The sequence below is a fragment of the Sceloporus occidentalis genome, unplaced genomic scaffold, assembly GCF_023333645.1.
Source record: "Sceloporus occidentalis isolate IW3139 unplaced genomic scaffold, rSceOcc1.0.p SCAF_4, whole genome shotgun sequence".
NCBI lineage: Eukaryota > Metazoa > Chordata > Lepidosauria > Squamata > Phrynosomatidae > Sceloporus > Sceloporus occidentalis.
The window spans coordinates 84,480,033-84,496,892 of NW_028316984.1; the positions used below are offsets into that span (position 1 = coordinate 84,480,033).

Below are 16,860 nucleotides of genomic sequence, written 5' to 3' on the forward strand. Positions count from 1 at the left end.
AGGGGCGAAGGGAGTGTGGGCAGGATGCCCCTCACACATGACGAGGACGTCCTTTTCGGCTCGTCTGTACCAGGCTTATAGGACTATAGCATTAATTTCCCACACAAGCAAAATTATGCTCAATTTTGCAACAAACTCCAATCATACATAGAGAGAGAAATCCCAAAAGTCATGCAATTCAGAAAAGGAACAGTCACTAAGGACCACATCACAAACATACAATGGCTAACCAAGGAATTCCAGGAGGGAAAATCAGCATGGGCTTTATAGACTATAGCAAAGCATTTGACTACACAGATAATGAAAAGCTATGGATGGCTCCTAAGGTCATAGGAGTGCCACCATATCTGATAGTCCTGGTGAGAAATCTGCACTTAGGACAAGAGGCTACATATTAGAACAGAATATGAAGAAACAAAATAGTTTCCAACTGGCAAATGGGTCAGGCAATGCTGCATTCTATCATCCACCTATTCAACGTATATGCAGAAAATATACAAAGAGCAGGTTTAGACCTAGAAGGATGAGGAGTGAAGATAGGAGGAAGGAATATCAACAATCTAAGATATGTGGATGATACCATACTACTAGTGGACAGCACAGATGTGGAACAGTTACTAAGGAAGGTAAAAGAAGAAAGTGCAAAGGCAGTCTTAATGGTGAATGTAAAGAAAACAATAATTATGACTACAGAGGTTTTTGTGGGTTTTTCAGGCTATGTGGCCATGTTCTAGAAGAGTTTCTTCCTGATGTTTCACCAGCATCTGTGGCTGGCATCTTCAGAGAAAAGACTACAGAGGAATTATAGAAAAGCAACCTAGATACTGAGGAAATCAGAATAGTTAAAGAGTTCCCATATCTAGGGTCAAATATTGAACAGAACATAAACTACAGTCAAGAAATCAAAAGAAGACTAGGAATGGGAAGGGCAGCAATGAAAGAACTAGACTAGATCCTAAAGAGTAAAGATATATAGCTGAAAACTAAAATTAGAATTATACAAGCTACTGTATTTCTCATCACCATGTATGGATGTGAGACAATGAAGAAATCTAACAAAGAAAATAAGCTCATTTGAGATGTGGTGCTGGAGAAGAGTATTATGGACAGCCACAAAGACAAACAAATAGGTCCTTGAACAGATCAAACCAGATCACTCCCCCTGGAAGCCAAGATGACAAAACTGAGGCTATCGTACTTTTGCCACATCATGAAAAGGCATGACTCACTCAAAAATATATTAATGATTGGAAAGGTGGAAGGCTGTAGAAAGAGAGGAAGACCATCATACCAAATAGCTAGACTCAATTAGGGAGGTCACAGGCTTGAATCAACAGGATCTAAGCAGCCATGAGGTGGGGCTGACTTGAGGGCAGTTAAAAACAACAAGAAGCTAATACAGAAAAAGAGTGTGCGATGTTGACTCAGATAAAGTGTGTACTTATCTTTAAAATAAGATAAAGAAAGTCAACTGAACTGACAAGCATCCCCTTAATTTGTACAAAAAAAGAACGCCAGATGTTGTTCAACTGCAAGCATTCCTCAGGATTGTCCAGATGGCTAGTGAGAATTGAGTTTTTTTGTTTTACAAATATTGACCAAAGGCATATCTAATTTGTCACATGAAGTAAGTTTATCAATTCCTAGGTAGCCCTGAAAACAATATGGGCTATTGATCTGGTGAAATTGGTATTTGTTTGAAAAATCAAACAAAGAAGATCAAACTGAGCCAATGATACACATTCACTTAATTTACATGAAAAGAAATTATCTTCATCAAAGTCAACGAACTACTCCCCTTCAGATACAGATGTCCATCTCCATTCCTCTCCATAGTGTTAGCCAAAGAAAAGTAGGGAGTACTTGAGAGGTCCCTATCAACTGTCACCATTACTCCAAATATTGGGGAAATTAGTTTTGCAAGAGGCTGGGTAAACTTTAAGACCATTTGCACCTGTATATACCATTAATAACTTGGGAGAACTCTAGATTGAGGTGAAGTAAGATGATTTTATTTAGAAAAATGCAGAATGCAATCACACAGAGACAATATCAATTCACAGAGACACAGCATTCAGAGCTAACTTAAATAGAAATATGGAAATGGTACAACGGATTTTGAGGGGTTTAGAGGGCAATATTAATTTGTCTGAAGAGTACACCGTGGAAAATGGGAATGGCTCCTTCCTCCAGAGGGCGGGATTTCTCCCCTGCCTTTCCTTGGCCACCAGCTGTTTCTGAGAGACAGCTAGAAGCTGGGGAAGGTCCGGGGGAGGGCAGTGGGCATGCGCCGGTTCCTCCCCCTGCCCTTCTCCCGGCCTCCAGCAATCTCTGAGAGGCAGCTGAAAGTCGGAAAAGGTTCCTGGAAAGGAGGAGGAATAAGCACATGCCCGTTCCTCCTCCCCCCAAACCTTTCCCTGCCCCCAACTGTCCCTCCGGAGGCAACTGGGGACCTGTAAAGGTCCCTGGGGAGGAGGGGAGATGGACCTTTCCTTGCCTCCTCCTTTCAGATCTTTCCCTGCCCTCAGCTGTACCTCCGGAGGCAACTGGGGGCTGAAAAAGGTCCCCGGGGAGGAGGAACAACAGGCACACACCGGTTGTTCCTCCGCCCTTATGCTGGCCCCCAGCTGTCTCCGAGAGACAGCTGAAGGCCAGGAAACATCCGGGAGAAGCAGCAATAGGTGCACGCCTGTGTCTCCTTCTCCCCAATGGCCTTTTCCCAGCTGTCTCAGAGAGGCAACTCGAAGCCAGGAAAAGGCAGAGGGGATGAGCAAGAGGGGTGCACCTGTGGCTCCTTCTCCACAGTGCCATCTTCCAGCTTCTAGCTGTCTCCAAGAGACAGCTGAAGGCCGGGAAATGTCTGGGAGGAGGATCAACAGGTGAGCACCTGTTTCTCCTCCTCCCTGACCCATGCTTGGTGAAATGGCATCACGTGCCACCTGTGGCACGTGTGCCATAGGTTTGCCATCATGGGCTCAGGTGGTATGAAGTGGTATATAAATGAAGCTGCTATTGCTATTGCTACCAATAGGCAACATCACTTTAGTCAGAAAGCAGTTTCACTTACCACTGCTGCTGTTCTTTGCACCATGCACAAGAAATGAGGTTCTGGGCATCTCTGTGTGTTTTCTTGTGATCTTCTTGATACATAGTGAGTCCAAACTGAGTTGATGAAGTCTCAAACTGGATTATTTCTGCAGTGTGTTTTGGGCCTTAGTTTTGTAACATAATGAAAAATAACTTCACTCTTTTTTTGGTGCCATAAAATAAAATTGTAGTTACTCATTAAACTGAGAGACATATCATTAAATTTTTACTCATTAAAATGGGAGAGATCCTTTGTTCCCATGGCTTCTCTGACACTGGCTGGGAACAGTAGATTAGATCCTCTGTTCCATTTGTTTAGCTGCTTTAAAATGTCCCAGTTTCTCTCTCCTGCTTCCACTTTCCCCCTCTGTCCTCTGGTAACTTCCATTGCTGAAAACTGAGTTCAAAGTGCAAAACTAGTTTGTATTCAATTCACTGAGCAAGGAGGAAAGGGGAGGAGGGAGACAGAATCTTGCCTTCCCAGTAGGCTCAGGCAAAAGCAAACTTCTGCAGCCTCTCCTTCCTTGTCTGTTCTTCCTCATTAATAATATTTGCTATCTTAACCATACTCTAATGTTCCTTGGCCACACACATCCCAATTTTCATCTGTGAAATGTTGGAGAGTAGAAATTCATGATGTTACTATAACTCGACAAGTGACTTGAAGGCATGTGCGCACACACACACACACACACACACACACTATCAGTAATAGGCTGCTTGACTTATTGTTCTTTGTTCACTTTTCTCTTGGCGCTGTTACCTTTGCATCTCACCGAACCCAGTCCCTCTAGAAACAGAGTGAAAAGAAATTGGCAAACATTGACCAGGAAGAAAGGAAAGCTTAAATCTCTCAGGTTCTGGGTTTTACTGAACATTCAGGGCTGTTGACCTGCTGTTGTGTATTTATTGAGAAATCCAATAAGGAAGAACAACCTGAACTGAATAGAAGAATTTGCTTAATTTGCATGAAAAGAATTTCCTGTATTTGCAATTGCTCCACTTCAAATACAACTGCCCATCTCCATTCCTTTTCATGGTCAGCAGCAGCAGCAACCTCAACCAGAGAACAGTTTCATTTGCTGCTTCCTCACTTCTTGTTCTTTGCGGCTTCTCCAGAAATGGAGTCCTGGGCATCTCTCTGTGCCTTTCTTCTGACCTTCCTCATACACGGTGAGTTCACTTATGAGCAGGGTGAAAAAGAACCAGAAGGCTTCTCATAAATTAAAAGACAAGTGAATGTATCCATTTTACAAAATGTGGAATTCCCTTTTGAAATGGAAATCAGAGCATGGAAGTAACCAGTTACAGATAAATAGTTTGTAATTAATTTTTTTACCTCTAACAATGGTATTATAGTTAAGCTATATTTTGGTTAGAAAACATGTTAGCCATGTAGCAAAGTATAATAACACCCCAAACCCATGGAACAGTGATATTGGATCAACCAAATGCAAAAAATACATGTTGCAAGCTTTCAAATCTTCACTGGCTTCTTCATCAGGCAAATAAGAGTTTTGTGATTTTTAACATCTTTGCCTGATGAAGAAGCCAATGAAGCTTCAAAACTTACAACATTATTTTTTTGCATTTACTTGGCCCAATGAAGGCTTTATGCATTTTGGATGTTGCTGTACTTTGCCACATGATTGCCCCCCTCCCCTTCCCGGCCTCTGTGGAGGCTTGGCCTTCACAGAGGCCGGGAAAGAGCCAGGAGCGCGCCCGCGATCGCGGCGATCGTGGACAGCCCCCTCCCTTTCCCGGCCTCTGTGGAGGCTTGGCCTTCACAGAGGCCGGGAAAGAGGGAGCAGAGGCAGGCCGCCTCCCTCGGCGGAGGAGGCCAAGCAGAGAAGGGGCCTCGCTCATGCGAGGCTCCTTTCCCTGCCTGGCGTCCGTCGCAGGGGGGGGTCCCGGGGGCGGGGCCAAACCAGGGCGGGACCGTGCAGACCCGCCCCAAACCGGGAAAGTCCCGCCCCCAGGCAGGATATGGCATCCCTACCTGCAAGAGGCCTTACTTTCCAGGTTACAGTGAGAAATAAAAAAGGCCATAAATCGTTCATGTTTCACTGGGAGTCTAAATGCCTCATCTTTTAAATGTCTACCGCGTCAGTATTCTTGTAATTCTTTATCACAGGATCATTTTTGAGGCCCTAAACACCTTTACTTGTAATATGCAAATTTCTCCCAAAGCTGACCAATGGGAAAGAAGCAATCAGCCCTCTATTTGGGTTGGTTTTCAATGGCTTGGTGAAGGAAGAGATTTTGCCTTGTAAATAGGAAGGGCTTTGGGGTAGCAAAAGGCTGCAGAAATAGTTTGACCCCCCCTTAAACATCCATGGCTCAGTGCTATGGGATTCTGGGAATTGTAGTTTCTTGTGGCACCAGAGCTCTTTTGACAAAAGGAAGCTGAATGGTCCACAGAGGAGGTGTTGCCTGGGGGCAGAGCCTCTTGCCAGCAGTCTTCGGTGGAAGAGAGGAGGCTGATGGTCCTGGCCACTTCTCTTGGCTCCCTCCCTCCTCCTCCTCCTCCTCTCAGAGTAGCCACAGCCAAGATGAGCTTCTCATTCACTCTCCCTGGCTTTTCTCCCCCCCCCCCCTCTGCACTTTGAGACCCCTTTAACTGCCAAAGCTCAATGCTCTGGAATTCTGGTGTCTGTGAGGCATTTGGCCTTCTCTGTCAGAGAGCTCTGGTGCCACAATAGACTACAATTCCCAGGATTCCATAGCACTGAGCCCTGGCAGTCCAAGCAGTGTGTTTTGGACACAGAGATCCTCCAAATGAATCCAGTCCCTAGCTTTTATATCCCTCACACACACTGCAGGAATAATAACCCACTTTGAGACTGCTTTAATTCAGTGCTAGGGAATCCTGGGAATGCTAGTGTTTGGGAGACATTGAGGCTTCTCTGTCAGTGATGGCTCTGAGGCCACAATAGACTACAATTCCCAGGATTCCCGAGCACTGAGCAGTCTCAAACTGGACCATTTCCTCAGTGTGGATGCACCTGGGGAGGAATTCTGGGCACTGCAGTTCAACTACGTTTGGAGGGTTATGGGACTCCCTGTCAGAGATAGCTCTGGGGCCACAATGTACTACAATTCCCAGCATTCCCCAGCACTAACCCAGGACAGTTAAGTCACTCTCAAACTGGATTATTTCCTCAGTGTGGATGCAGCTTTGGTGAAGAACTCTGGGCATTTCAGTCCAGCATTGTTTTATTTCTGCAGTGTGTTTTGGACCAGAGACAAGGTGACCAGACATCCTCCTCCTTTTCCAGGACATTCCCTCTTCTGTCAAATTTCAAAATGTCCTCCATTTGGATCATAGCTAAGAAGCATGGATTTATAATTACATGGGTGTTTTTAGCTTTTATTTTTGGCCATGTCCTACATTTTTTTGCTTGGGTGCCCTACATTTTGGGGTGAGGGCATTGGTCACCTTGGTCAGAGAGCTTTCCAGGGGTTAACTGCCATTCTGCTGTGGTGCTGGAGCAAACCACCATTCCCAGAATTCCATAGCATTCAGCCAAGACAGTTAAAGTGGTCTCAAACCAGATTATTTCTCCAGTGTAGATGCAGCCCAAGCCTTTTGCCTCTCTTATGCCTGAGATTTCAAAGCCGAGCCTTGGCACCACAACAAACTACAAATCCCAGGATTCCATAGGATGGAGTGATGAGAGTGAAAGCAGTGTGGCAGCAGCCTAAGTGTGCTTAATGCAGTTCTTAACATGGTGCACCTCTTGCCCACAGAGTCTCACAAGACTTTTTTGTTGAACAACTTGTACCCATTAACTCCATTTCATGTCTCCTTTATTTAGTGGGGTGGAATACAGACAAAACAAGTCAAAATGAAGAAAAACCAAAGTCCCTTGAGCATGTTCTATATGCATAGAACCCATGTTAACCCATGTTCAGTGTTTGGTTGTGGAATAAGCCTCTGAAATATGCAAGAGGCAATGTTAAAATAAAGCCATGTTCAATGCTCAAATGTGCTGTTTGGAATGGGGAGAGGGGGGTGGCCAGAAAGGGAAGTAGATTTCCGTGATCTGTCTACGAATAATGTCAAAATGTCCTCCATTTTGATCATGCCTAAGAAACATGCATTTATATTAAGATTTCTAAAACAGCCTCAATTTTTTTGCGTGTCCTCCATTTTTAAAAAATGTGTCCTACATTTGAAAATGTTGTCCTGCATTTGTCCTACATTTGTCCCGGTTTGGAGGTCCTCACTTATGGCAACCCTAATGGGGTATTATCCTTTCATTCATAGTTATCCTATTAGTATCTTTCAAATGGGCAGGTGGGAAAGAGAAATATACAAGTATGTAATACACAGAAATGCAAGGCAATCTAATATTTCTTCTTGACCTCTTAAGTCCATCTTCTCCCTGCATTAGATACCTCTTCCCAAACATGTCTTTGTGCCCGTGGTTTTTGTGAGACTGGCTGGGTGCAGTATATGAATGCCTGTTATAAAGTCGTGACGGTACCAAAGATCTGGACAGATGCTGAGGCAAGTGTGGGATGTGGAGTCAAAGAGGTTATGGGGGGGGGGGATGAATGGAGCAACCACATGTTCAGCAAGAAAGCTTCTAATTCCCTTCATTAAAACAGGTTCACTGGCTACCAATTCATTCTGGGTGCAATTCAAATTCCTGGTCATAATTCATAAAGCCCTTTATGGCTTAACGTCCAGACTATCTCCAAGACCAGGGGTAGGCAACCTTTTTGAGTCGGGGGCCGGGTTGCTGTCCCTCAGACAACTGGGGGGCCGAAGCCGGAGGGTGGAGCGTCCACCCTCCGGGGGCGGAGCCTCCACCCTCCGGGGGCGGAGCCGCACATGGGGTGGAGCTTCCACCCTCTGGGGCGGAGCCACATGCCAGGGCGGAGCTTCCACTATCCAGGGCGGAGCCACATGTCAGGGGCGGAGTTTCCACCCTCCAGGGGCGGAGCCGCATAATATTTGCAAGAAGCTACTAGGGCCGGCAATGCAATAACACAGGAAAAACATATGCACACTGTCTCAACCCACAAAAGAGCAAGCAAGTCCATGTGGGGGGATTTTACAAAGAGAATACCAAAGGAGAACAACAACAATAATAAGAGCAATATTTGCAAGAATGGAAGCGACTAGGCAAGGCCACAAAACAGCAAAAAATGCATGCCACTGTCTCAACCCACAAAAGAGCAAGCAAGTCCATGTGGAGGGATTTTGCAAAGAGAATACCAAAGGAGAACAACAACAATAATAAGAGCAATATTTGCAAGAATGGAAGCGACTAGGCAAGGCCACAAAACAGCAAAAAATGCATGCCACTGTCTCAACCCACTTTCTTTCTCTCCCTTCCTCCCTCCCTATCACTCCCACCTTCTCACCTTTTCTCTCTCTCTCTTCTCCTCTCCCTCCCTCCCTCCCTCTCCTCTCCCTCTCACCTTTTCTCTCTCTCTTCTACCCTCCCTCCCACCCTCTCCCTCCCACCCACCCACCCTTTCTCTCTCTCCCTCTCTCCTCCCCTCCCTCCCTCCCTCTCTTTCCTCTCCCTCCCACCCTTTCTCTCTCCTCCTCCCCTCCCTCCCTCTCTCTTCTCTCCCTCCCACTCTCTCTCTCTCTCCTCCTCCCCTCCCTCCCTCTCTCTTCTCTCCCTCCCACTCTCTCTCTCTCTCCTTCTCCCCTCCCTCCGTCTCTCTTCTCTCCCTCCCACTCTCTCTCTCTCCTCCTCCCCTCCCTCCCTCTCTCTTCTCTCCCTCCCACTCTCTCTCTCTCTCCTTCTCCCCTCCCTCCCTCTCTCTTCTCTCCCTCCCACTCTCTCTCTCTCTCCTTCTCCCCTCCCTCCCTCTCTCTTCTCTCCCTCCCACTCTCTCTCTCTGCCTCCTCCTCCCCTCCCTCCCTCTCTCTTCTCTCCCTCCCACTCTCTCTCTCTCTCCTCCTCCCCTCCCTCTCCTCCTCCCCTCCCTCCCTCTCTCTTCTCTCCCTCCCACTCTCTCTCTCTCCTTCTCCCCTCCCTCCCTCTCTCTTCTCTCCCTCCCACTCTCTCTCTCTCTCCTCCTCCCCTCTCTCCCTCTCTCTTCTCTCCCTCCCACTCTCTCTCTTCTCTCCCTCCCACTCTCTCTCTCTCTCCTTCTCCCCTCCCTCCCTCTCTCTTCTCTCCCTCCCATTCTCTCTCTCTGCCTCCTCCTCCTTCCCCCCCGCCCCTCCATTTATAGGAGGGAGGTGGGCGGGGCCAGGAGGGAGGTGGGCGGGGCCCATTTGAAGGCCCAGTGCGGCTCCTGGAGCCCCGATTCAGGGCTCCAGAGGCCGCATCGGGCCTCCCAGGGGCCCGGTGAGGCTGCTGAAGCCCCGTTTCAGGGCTTCGGCTGCCGCATCGGGCCTCCCAGAGGCCCGGTGCGGCTCCTGGAGCCCCGTTTCAGGGCTCCAGAGGCCGCATCGGGCCTCCCAATGGGCGCCGCCATTTTGAAAAGCAAAATGGCGGCCGGAGCGGCCGAAATCGGCGGCGATTTCGGCGGCAGGAGGGAGCGGGGGCCGGCAGAAAGGCGCCCGCGGGCCACATCCGGCCCGCGGGCTGGAGGTTGCCGACCCCTGTCCAAGACCATATCTCCCTGTATGAACCTATCTTAAGATCTAGAGCAGAGGGATTTCTCTCAATCCTGTCACCATCACAGGCTCACTTGGTGAGGATACGTGAGGGATCCTTCTCAGTGGCTGCTCCTACCCTTTCAAACTCCCTTCCACATGAGAGGTTAGGGTGGCCCCTAGCTTGTTTTCTTTTTGCAAACAGGCAAAGACATTTTTAGTATATACTGATTTTTAATATGTAATCACTTGTAGGGAGTTTTCTTATTTGGGTGTGTGCTTTATTTTTTTCAACTTTTATATGCTTTTATATGCTTTTTTCAACTTTTATTCTGTTTTAGTATTGTGATTTTAATTGTTTTTAATAGTTTATTGGATTTTATTCCTGTTGTGAGCCCTTCTGGGTCTCATTCTGGGAGAAAGGGGGCATATAAATTAAATAAACAAATGAATAAGTAAAATGTTATTGGCAAATTCCCCTTTTTGTATGAAACATCCTGAGTCGGTCCTTCATGTCCTTTTATTGAGCCATTTTGTGTTAGGAAATATAGGCATGCAGTTTTGAATACATGGGTGGCTTACTACCATCTGGAACACAGAGGAACATCTCCCAAAACACAGACTGACATATAATGTTAAAGAAATGTAACTACAGTGGGTTCTTGATATCTACTGGGGTTTAGTTCTGGGACCCCACCCCACCCCACCCAGTGGATACCAAAATCAATAGATGTTCAAGTCCCATTAAATACATTGTCATTGAAATAATATAATAATAATAATAATAATTATTATTATTATTATTATTTGTATACCGCCCTGTGGCGAACCAATCCGGGCGGTTGACAACAGTAAATATAACAAGAGTAAAATATAAAATTAAAAACATTATAATCCCTCCCCTCCTTAAGAAAGTATTAAAAAATATGACAGATTAAAAACATAATATCAAAACATAAAACATAATTAAATTATGTTTTTATAATTTATAATTTATAAAATGGTACCCCTTATATAAAATAACAAAATTAAGGTTTGCTATTTGTAATACACACACACTTAATTTTTTAAAACCTTCGATGCTTGCATCCATGGATAAGTGATCTGTGGATATGAAAGGCTAACTGTACATAAGTGAAACAGGCCCAGGTTTGTCTACTTCCAGACTAAAAGCTAGCATGTTCTGCTAGCACTAAAGCCTTCTGGGCAGGCTTTTTAAGATTGTCATCTCCAAAACGTCTAATCCAGAAACATATTTGATTCTGGGAGGGAGGGCAAAAGACACAGAAAATGAAATGTACAAAATTGAGATCCAAACTAAACATCCCACTAAACACCCATCCACTTCTGGGATAATAGATAAGTATATCTGGCACCTTCTACACATCACCTGGTAGTAATTGTGGATTCTGTGTCCCTGCCGACTCTGACAGACCAATAAACAGACATACGTACACAACCACCCCCCTCTTCTTCCATATGACAGTTCTACTCTGGGGCCAGTTATCTTTGTTTTTGGAAGAGGTGGCACCCAGTGTCCCTTGGCTGTGTCCAGTTTGGTAGTAATAAAACAAATAATGCTAAATTTGTTTTAATTTGTAACTTTAAGCTCGAAACATTGTCAAACTAATTACATAATGCTGAAAAATCTAGTAGCCATGATTATGGAGAAATGCTTGAGAACAAGCAGACTATAGCTTTAGTGACTGGCAGAATTTGAGTGGCATATTTGATGGGCAGAGGGTGGCACAGTTAGTGGGCTCTTGGGGATAAATATGAAAGTAAACTTCCCTGTGAATTCTCCTCAGATGGCTTGTCAGAGTTATGGCTGGAATGCCCACCTTGCCTCCATCCACAGCACAGAAGAAAATGACTTTATTTTTCACTTGATGGGCAAACCACTGGATTACACCAAAGGGCAGGCTTATTGGATTGGTGGTCATGACACTTTCAAGGTATATGTATACCAAAGTAACTATTCAGAACTGCCAAAGTCAACTTAAACTTTAAAAACTAGTCTAGAAATGTTTATTGCATTCAGAATCCAGCTCTGTCCTATGAGGTTCACAAGACCACAATAGGTAGATGAGGTTTTGTCTCCTTAGCTATGGGTAGGAAAGAAGCATTTTCAGTCTAGATTTTCAAATGGTTTAATTTTAATTGAACCAGTACTATTGGTTCTCTAAACTAGTAAGCAAAGCTCACATGAAATTTGCACCTTCCAAGGTTGTCCAGTCAAAAATGTATAGAAAAATGTTCACATTAGTAGAAACAGAGCACAAAAATTCATGTCCTGCTCAAAATTGTTTACAAAAAGGCATTACAAAAAGAGAAAATTACTTGCAAAACTGCATACTTATACAAAATGAGCCTTTGGATGCCTAATCAGGAAAGACACCTTTCTTGCCAAATTCAGTGTGATTTACTGTCAAGTTTTCAGAGAAGTAGCCATGTTATTCTGTACAGTATCTGAAGAAGTGGGTTTACATTAATGAAAACTCATGCTGACATAAAAACCAGTTTAGTCCTAAAGGTGTTCTGTTTCTCCTATATTCCTTTTCCCCCTTCCTCTTCCCTTCCTCATTTTTTTTACTGCCAAGTTAAGTATATATTGGACTATAATTCTGGATGTAGTCAAATTGCCAACAGTGAATAGTTAAAAGACTAGCATTGCAGGCAGTTTGTCTTTCTGCAGTTCAGGTGTTTTTGAAAGCTTACTTTGCTGGAAATTTCTTAATCCCAATTATGGTCACTAACTCTGTGAATAGAGAGTTTCTATACTAACATAGTATAGTGGTTTGAGAGTTGGACTACAGCTCTGGAGAACATGGTGTGAATCCCCACTCAGACATGGAAACTCAATAGATAACATTGGCCAAGTCACACTCTCTCAGCCTCAGAGGAAGGCAAGGGAAAATTCTCTTTGAACAAATTATGCCAAGAAAAGCCCACCTTGGGGTCACTATAATTCAGAAATGATTTGAAGGCACGCAACAACACACTCTGTGAATTTCTCCATAGGAGGGAACCTTTGTATGGACAGATGGTTCTAGATTTGATTTCCAGTCATTTCCTCCTAATCAGCCTGATGGACTCTTTGGAGAAAACTACCTGATGTCCTGGTATTTGCAAAACGGTGAGAAATTGTGCCATACCTTTTAACAAACTCCAGCCCGCACAATGTGCTGCATGGTTTTGTGGGTAGCAGAGAGGTCAAGATGAGTGCTAATGCTCCCTCACAAGTAATTTCATTCTTACTTGTCTTGACAGCCTCCAGAAAACCCTATGATAGCCTTATGGCCTTAGGGTTGCCCCAAGTTAGAAAACACTTGAAATGACACAGCAACAAAAGTAAAGCATTGGTAACCATATGTACATGCATACACACAGTCTGGGAAGACAAGAATAGATAAGGAACAAGTAAACAAGAGAATATGGAATTCCTTTTTTTCTCTCCCCACATCAGCCTTCTTATCCTTAATGCTGAGTGTTTGGAACACTGAGCCTTATCACATGGAAGGTTTTGCAGCTCTATTTTGATGCGACTGCGGGTCCAACTATGCGGATTCATGCTAAAACGTGATGTATTATCTCACATGATTGCTTTCCATAGGGGGTTGTTCCGAGGCGCTTCTGCAGACAATCCAAAGTGACTCCTCATTTTGGTGAATTTGGTTACAAGCAAATTCACAAAAACTACTTCTAAGCTCACTTCACTTTCACTCCGAATTGGTCTGGTGTGGAATGCAACTTTGCTTCCATCCTGGTATACCCTCCAAACCTCCAAGGTCCCACATTTCCCATGATGCTGCACTGCAATTTTGCCTCATTTGCTTCCGGTGCTCCTTCAAGAACGGAGGGCATGTTTGGATGTAGCTGACAGGGATGAATGGAATGAAACAGGAGGCTGGGGGGGGGGGGAGCAACGGAGGGAGCCATCGGAGGCTGGCGGGAGCAGCAAACTCCAACTCCCAGAATTCCATAGCCTTGAGCCAAGGACCCCACAACAAACACCAATTCCCAGAATTCCATAGCACTGAGCCAGGACAGTTAAAGTGGAGTCAAACCAGATTATCTCCTCAGTGCAGATGCAGCCTAAGGGAAGGCAACTGCTACAAAGGGAAGGAGAGTGGATTGGATTCAGTGAGGTGGTATTTTAGGGAGCATGGAGAATAAGGTAAACCGGATCATTTCTGTACTCCTCCAAAATGGGTCTCTTTCAGATCCAAAGGATTTACTTCCAAGTAAAGCTGCAGCTTCTACACTGATTAATAATAATAATAATAATAATAATAATAATAATAATTCCATAATAATAATAATAATAATAATAATAATAATAAAAAATGGATGTGGGCTCTGACATGAAGGATAGATGTAGATGTGGCTGAAATGGATGGGGGCTCTGACAGGGAGGATAGATGTGGATGTGGCTGACAGGGATGAGGAGAATGACAGGAGAATAGATGTAGATGTGGCTGAAATGGATGGGGGCTCTGACATGGAGGACCAGTTTGGATTTGGCTGCCAGGGATGGGAAAATAGAAGGGAGGAAGAAAGGGGAAGCTGTCATTCGCATGGAGCATCCTTAGAAAGGAATGGCATCTGATAACACATTCACTTTACGATGTGAATGCGCAACATTGGACCCGTAGTCATGTCGGAACTGAGCCAGAAAATCTCCAAAAAGCTCCGTGTGATATTCTCCAATGACTTTGCATGGAGCCAGATATTTCAGTACCGGATGGTTCCTAAGGCAACAGTTCGAAGGAAGCTCTGAGTGTATAAATTATGTTTGAGCTCCCACAAAGCTGACAGAGTAGCTAAGTTATATTCCAACACATTTGGAAGGGACTCGGTTCTGGAAGTTGCCTTCATGTATCCCAAGATGTCTCAAACAACTAACAAAAAGCTTGGTGTTCTCTCTGCCTCTTTCAGGACAGATCACCTGGAATGACGCTGCTGTCTCGTGGAAATTCCCATCTGTTTGCAAATACTACTTGGGAAATGGGTAGGAACAGGATTTGCTGTATCTCTTTTGCCAGGAAGCTTCTTGGGATGCATTTATATGCACAGGAATGAGCATTCCCCATATGTACAGTAGCTGCCAGACAGCTGTCTTTTCAGTTGGGATAATTTGTGAGAAAGGGTCTCATTTCCTGGGTTGTTGGGGTTTTTTTTTTCCACCATTGAAACATTTTCTTGGCTCTTTCTCAGCCCCTCAGTCCTCCCAATGAATCTAATTGATAAAGAGGGGACTTTTGGTTGGGGAAGATGTTTGTCTAGTTTTTTCTGTGCTTTTTAACCCTCTTGCACCACCATGGTGCAAGTCATATTTTGCTACAGAATTCATACAGAATTAGACCTATAATGCAGGAACTCTATGCTGTAGGTATAGTGGCAAATAATGTCCCCAAATTTCTGCAAAACTTGCAATGTACATAGGCGTGTTATCCTTATAAATAAAAAATCCTTGGGACAACAACAAAAAGTCCCCAAAAATCTATAGATGTTTGCCAATAGGATGTTTTTTGTCTCAACCACTGCTATAAATTAGGACCATAATAATAATAATCCAATACTGTTATTTGTTTCACTTGGCAAACCATGAAGTTATGAATCAGAAGTCATATATGCTGCTTGTCAGCAGATTGGTTCTATTTAGGGGACATTTAAATTTCTTTTGGAGGGAAGACACTGGAATTCATCAAGTTTAGGAAATTCCCCACAATTCAAGAAGTGTATGTTTTGTATGATTCAATTTAATTTTTATTCCAACTTTTAGTTGTGTAGAACAGATTTTGTTCTGCATTTCACGCACTCCTGTAGACACAGGGCATTTTTATGTGTCCCAATACATTCTCATTAGAATCCAAAAATGTACCACAATTCAAATGGTGCAGCTTAGTGGAACAGAGTAAATTGGTTTACACATGTTACTGAATGATACAACCAGGGGATTAAAAAAAATCTGTATGGAAGCACCAATCCACCCTAACATAATTTAGCTATTCACTCTCTCTGACTCTCCTCTAGTAAATACATTCTGCCATTGAAGTGTAACTTATGGTTTTCCAGATGTTGTTGGATAGCATCTTGCTTTAGCTCTAGCCAGCAGAGCTAGGGATGATTGAAGCCGCAGTTGCTCCAGTGGGGAATTTGTGAAAATACAACATTTATGTGGAAGTACAATTGAACACAATCTTCTGGATTAAGCTGCAAATATGTGACTTGACCATGTGCCCTATAGACCCAGCTGGTTGTCACAAAACTTGTTCTTTGGCCTTCTTCGAAGCCAACTGGTGGCCAGGCATTTGGAATGGGGGCTGCCTTAGGAACTCATGATAGCCCTGGAAGTAAAAGGCCCCATATCTGGCTACCTTCCTTCCTCAAGGCCGACAGCCTCTAAAGCCCAGCACAACAAACCCCTTTTCCAAATTCTCTTATCATCTAGGTCACACAAGCGTTTACAGTTGCAATGTAGACTTTTTGCAGTTCTAGGCACACTTGGAGGTTCATTTGAAAACAACTGGGGTAACCTATGAATACATATGCATTTGACTTTGCTATACCTTTTCCAGTCTGACCATCTGCTGTATCTCTTTTCTTCTTCTAAACAGTATGTGCTGTGCCTCCTCAGGATCTGTGCAAGGCTGATGTGGAAACCCTGGCATGGAAAAATTAGTGCAGAGACAGATTTACTCCAGCCCCATGAATTCCTTTTAAATGTTTTGCTCTTTCCTGGGCAGCCTTGTACCTCTCTCTGGATCATTTCTGAAAGGATGATGAGATTCTGGAGAGTGCTTTTCAAATACTCATGTTGCGTGGACACCAATACCACCTACTGGATTAAAAACTAAAATGCATGAAAATTAAACTCTCCCTGACTGCTATTGCTCTTTATAATTTATAGAGCACACATTGTTTTTGTTGTTGTTTTTGGAATTGTGTGTCTTCAAGTCATTTCCAACTTATGGTGACCCTAAGGTGAAACTATCATGGGGGTTTCTTGGCATGATTTCTTCAGAGGGGGTTTGCCATTGCCATCCTCTGGGGCTGTGAGAGTGTGACTTGGTCAAGATCACTCAGTGAGTTTCCTTAGCTGAGCCAGGATTCGAACTCTAGTCTCCAGAGTCATAGTCCAATGCTCAAACTACTACACTGCGCTGGATTATTGAGAATTACCATCTTGTTTTCAAAAC

The 16,860-nt window shown here is 44.2% G+C and overlaps 1 protein-coding gene and 1 long non-coding RNA gene across 4 annotated transcripts in view; both read left to right on the top strand.

Moving 5' to 3' along the window:
• The window catches only part of LOC149314201 (uncharacterized), a 303,565-nt gene that overhangs the window by 146,491 nt on the left and 140,214 nt on the right, over positions 1-16,860 (top strand). The window lies entirely within an intron of this gene.
• On the top strand, positions 4,126-16,549 carry LOC149314206 (lectin-like). Its single transcript, XM_089523406.1, has 6 exons — positions 4,126-4,260; positions 7,485-7,600; positions 11,467-11,613; positions 12,680-12,794; positions 14,597-14,669; positions 16,279-16,549. Exons 1-6 carry the CDS (start codon positions 4,209-4,211, stop codon positions 16,313-16,315), a joined length of 540 nt encoding a protein of 179 aa, XP_089379532.1. The 5' UTR covers positions 4,126-4,208; the 3' UTR covers positions 16,316-16,549.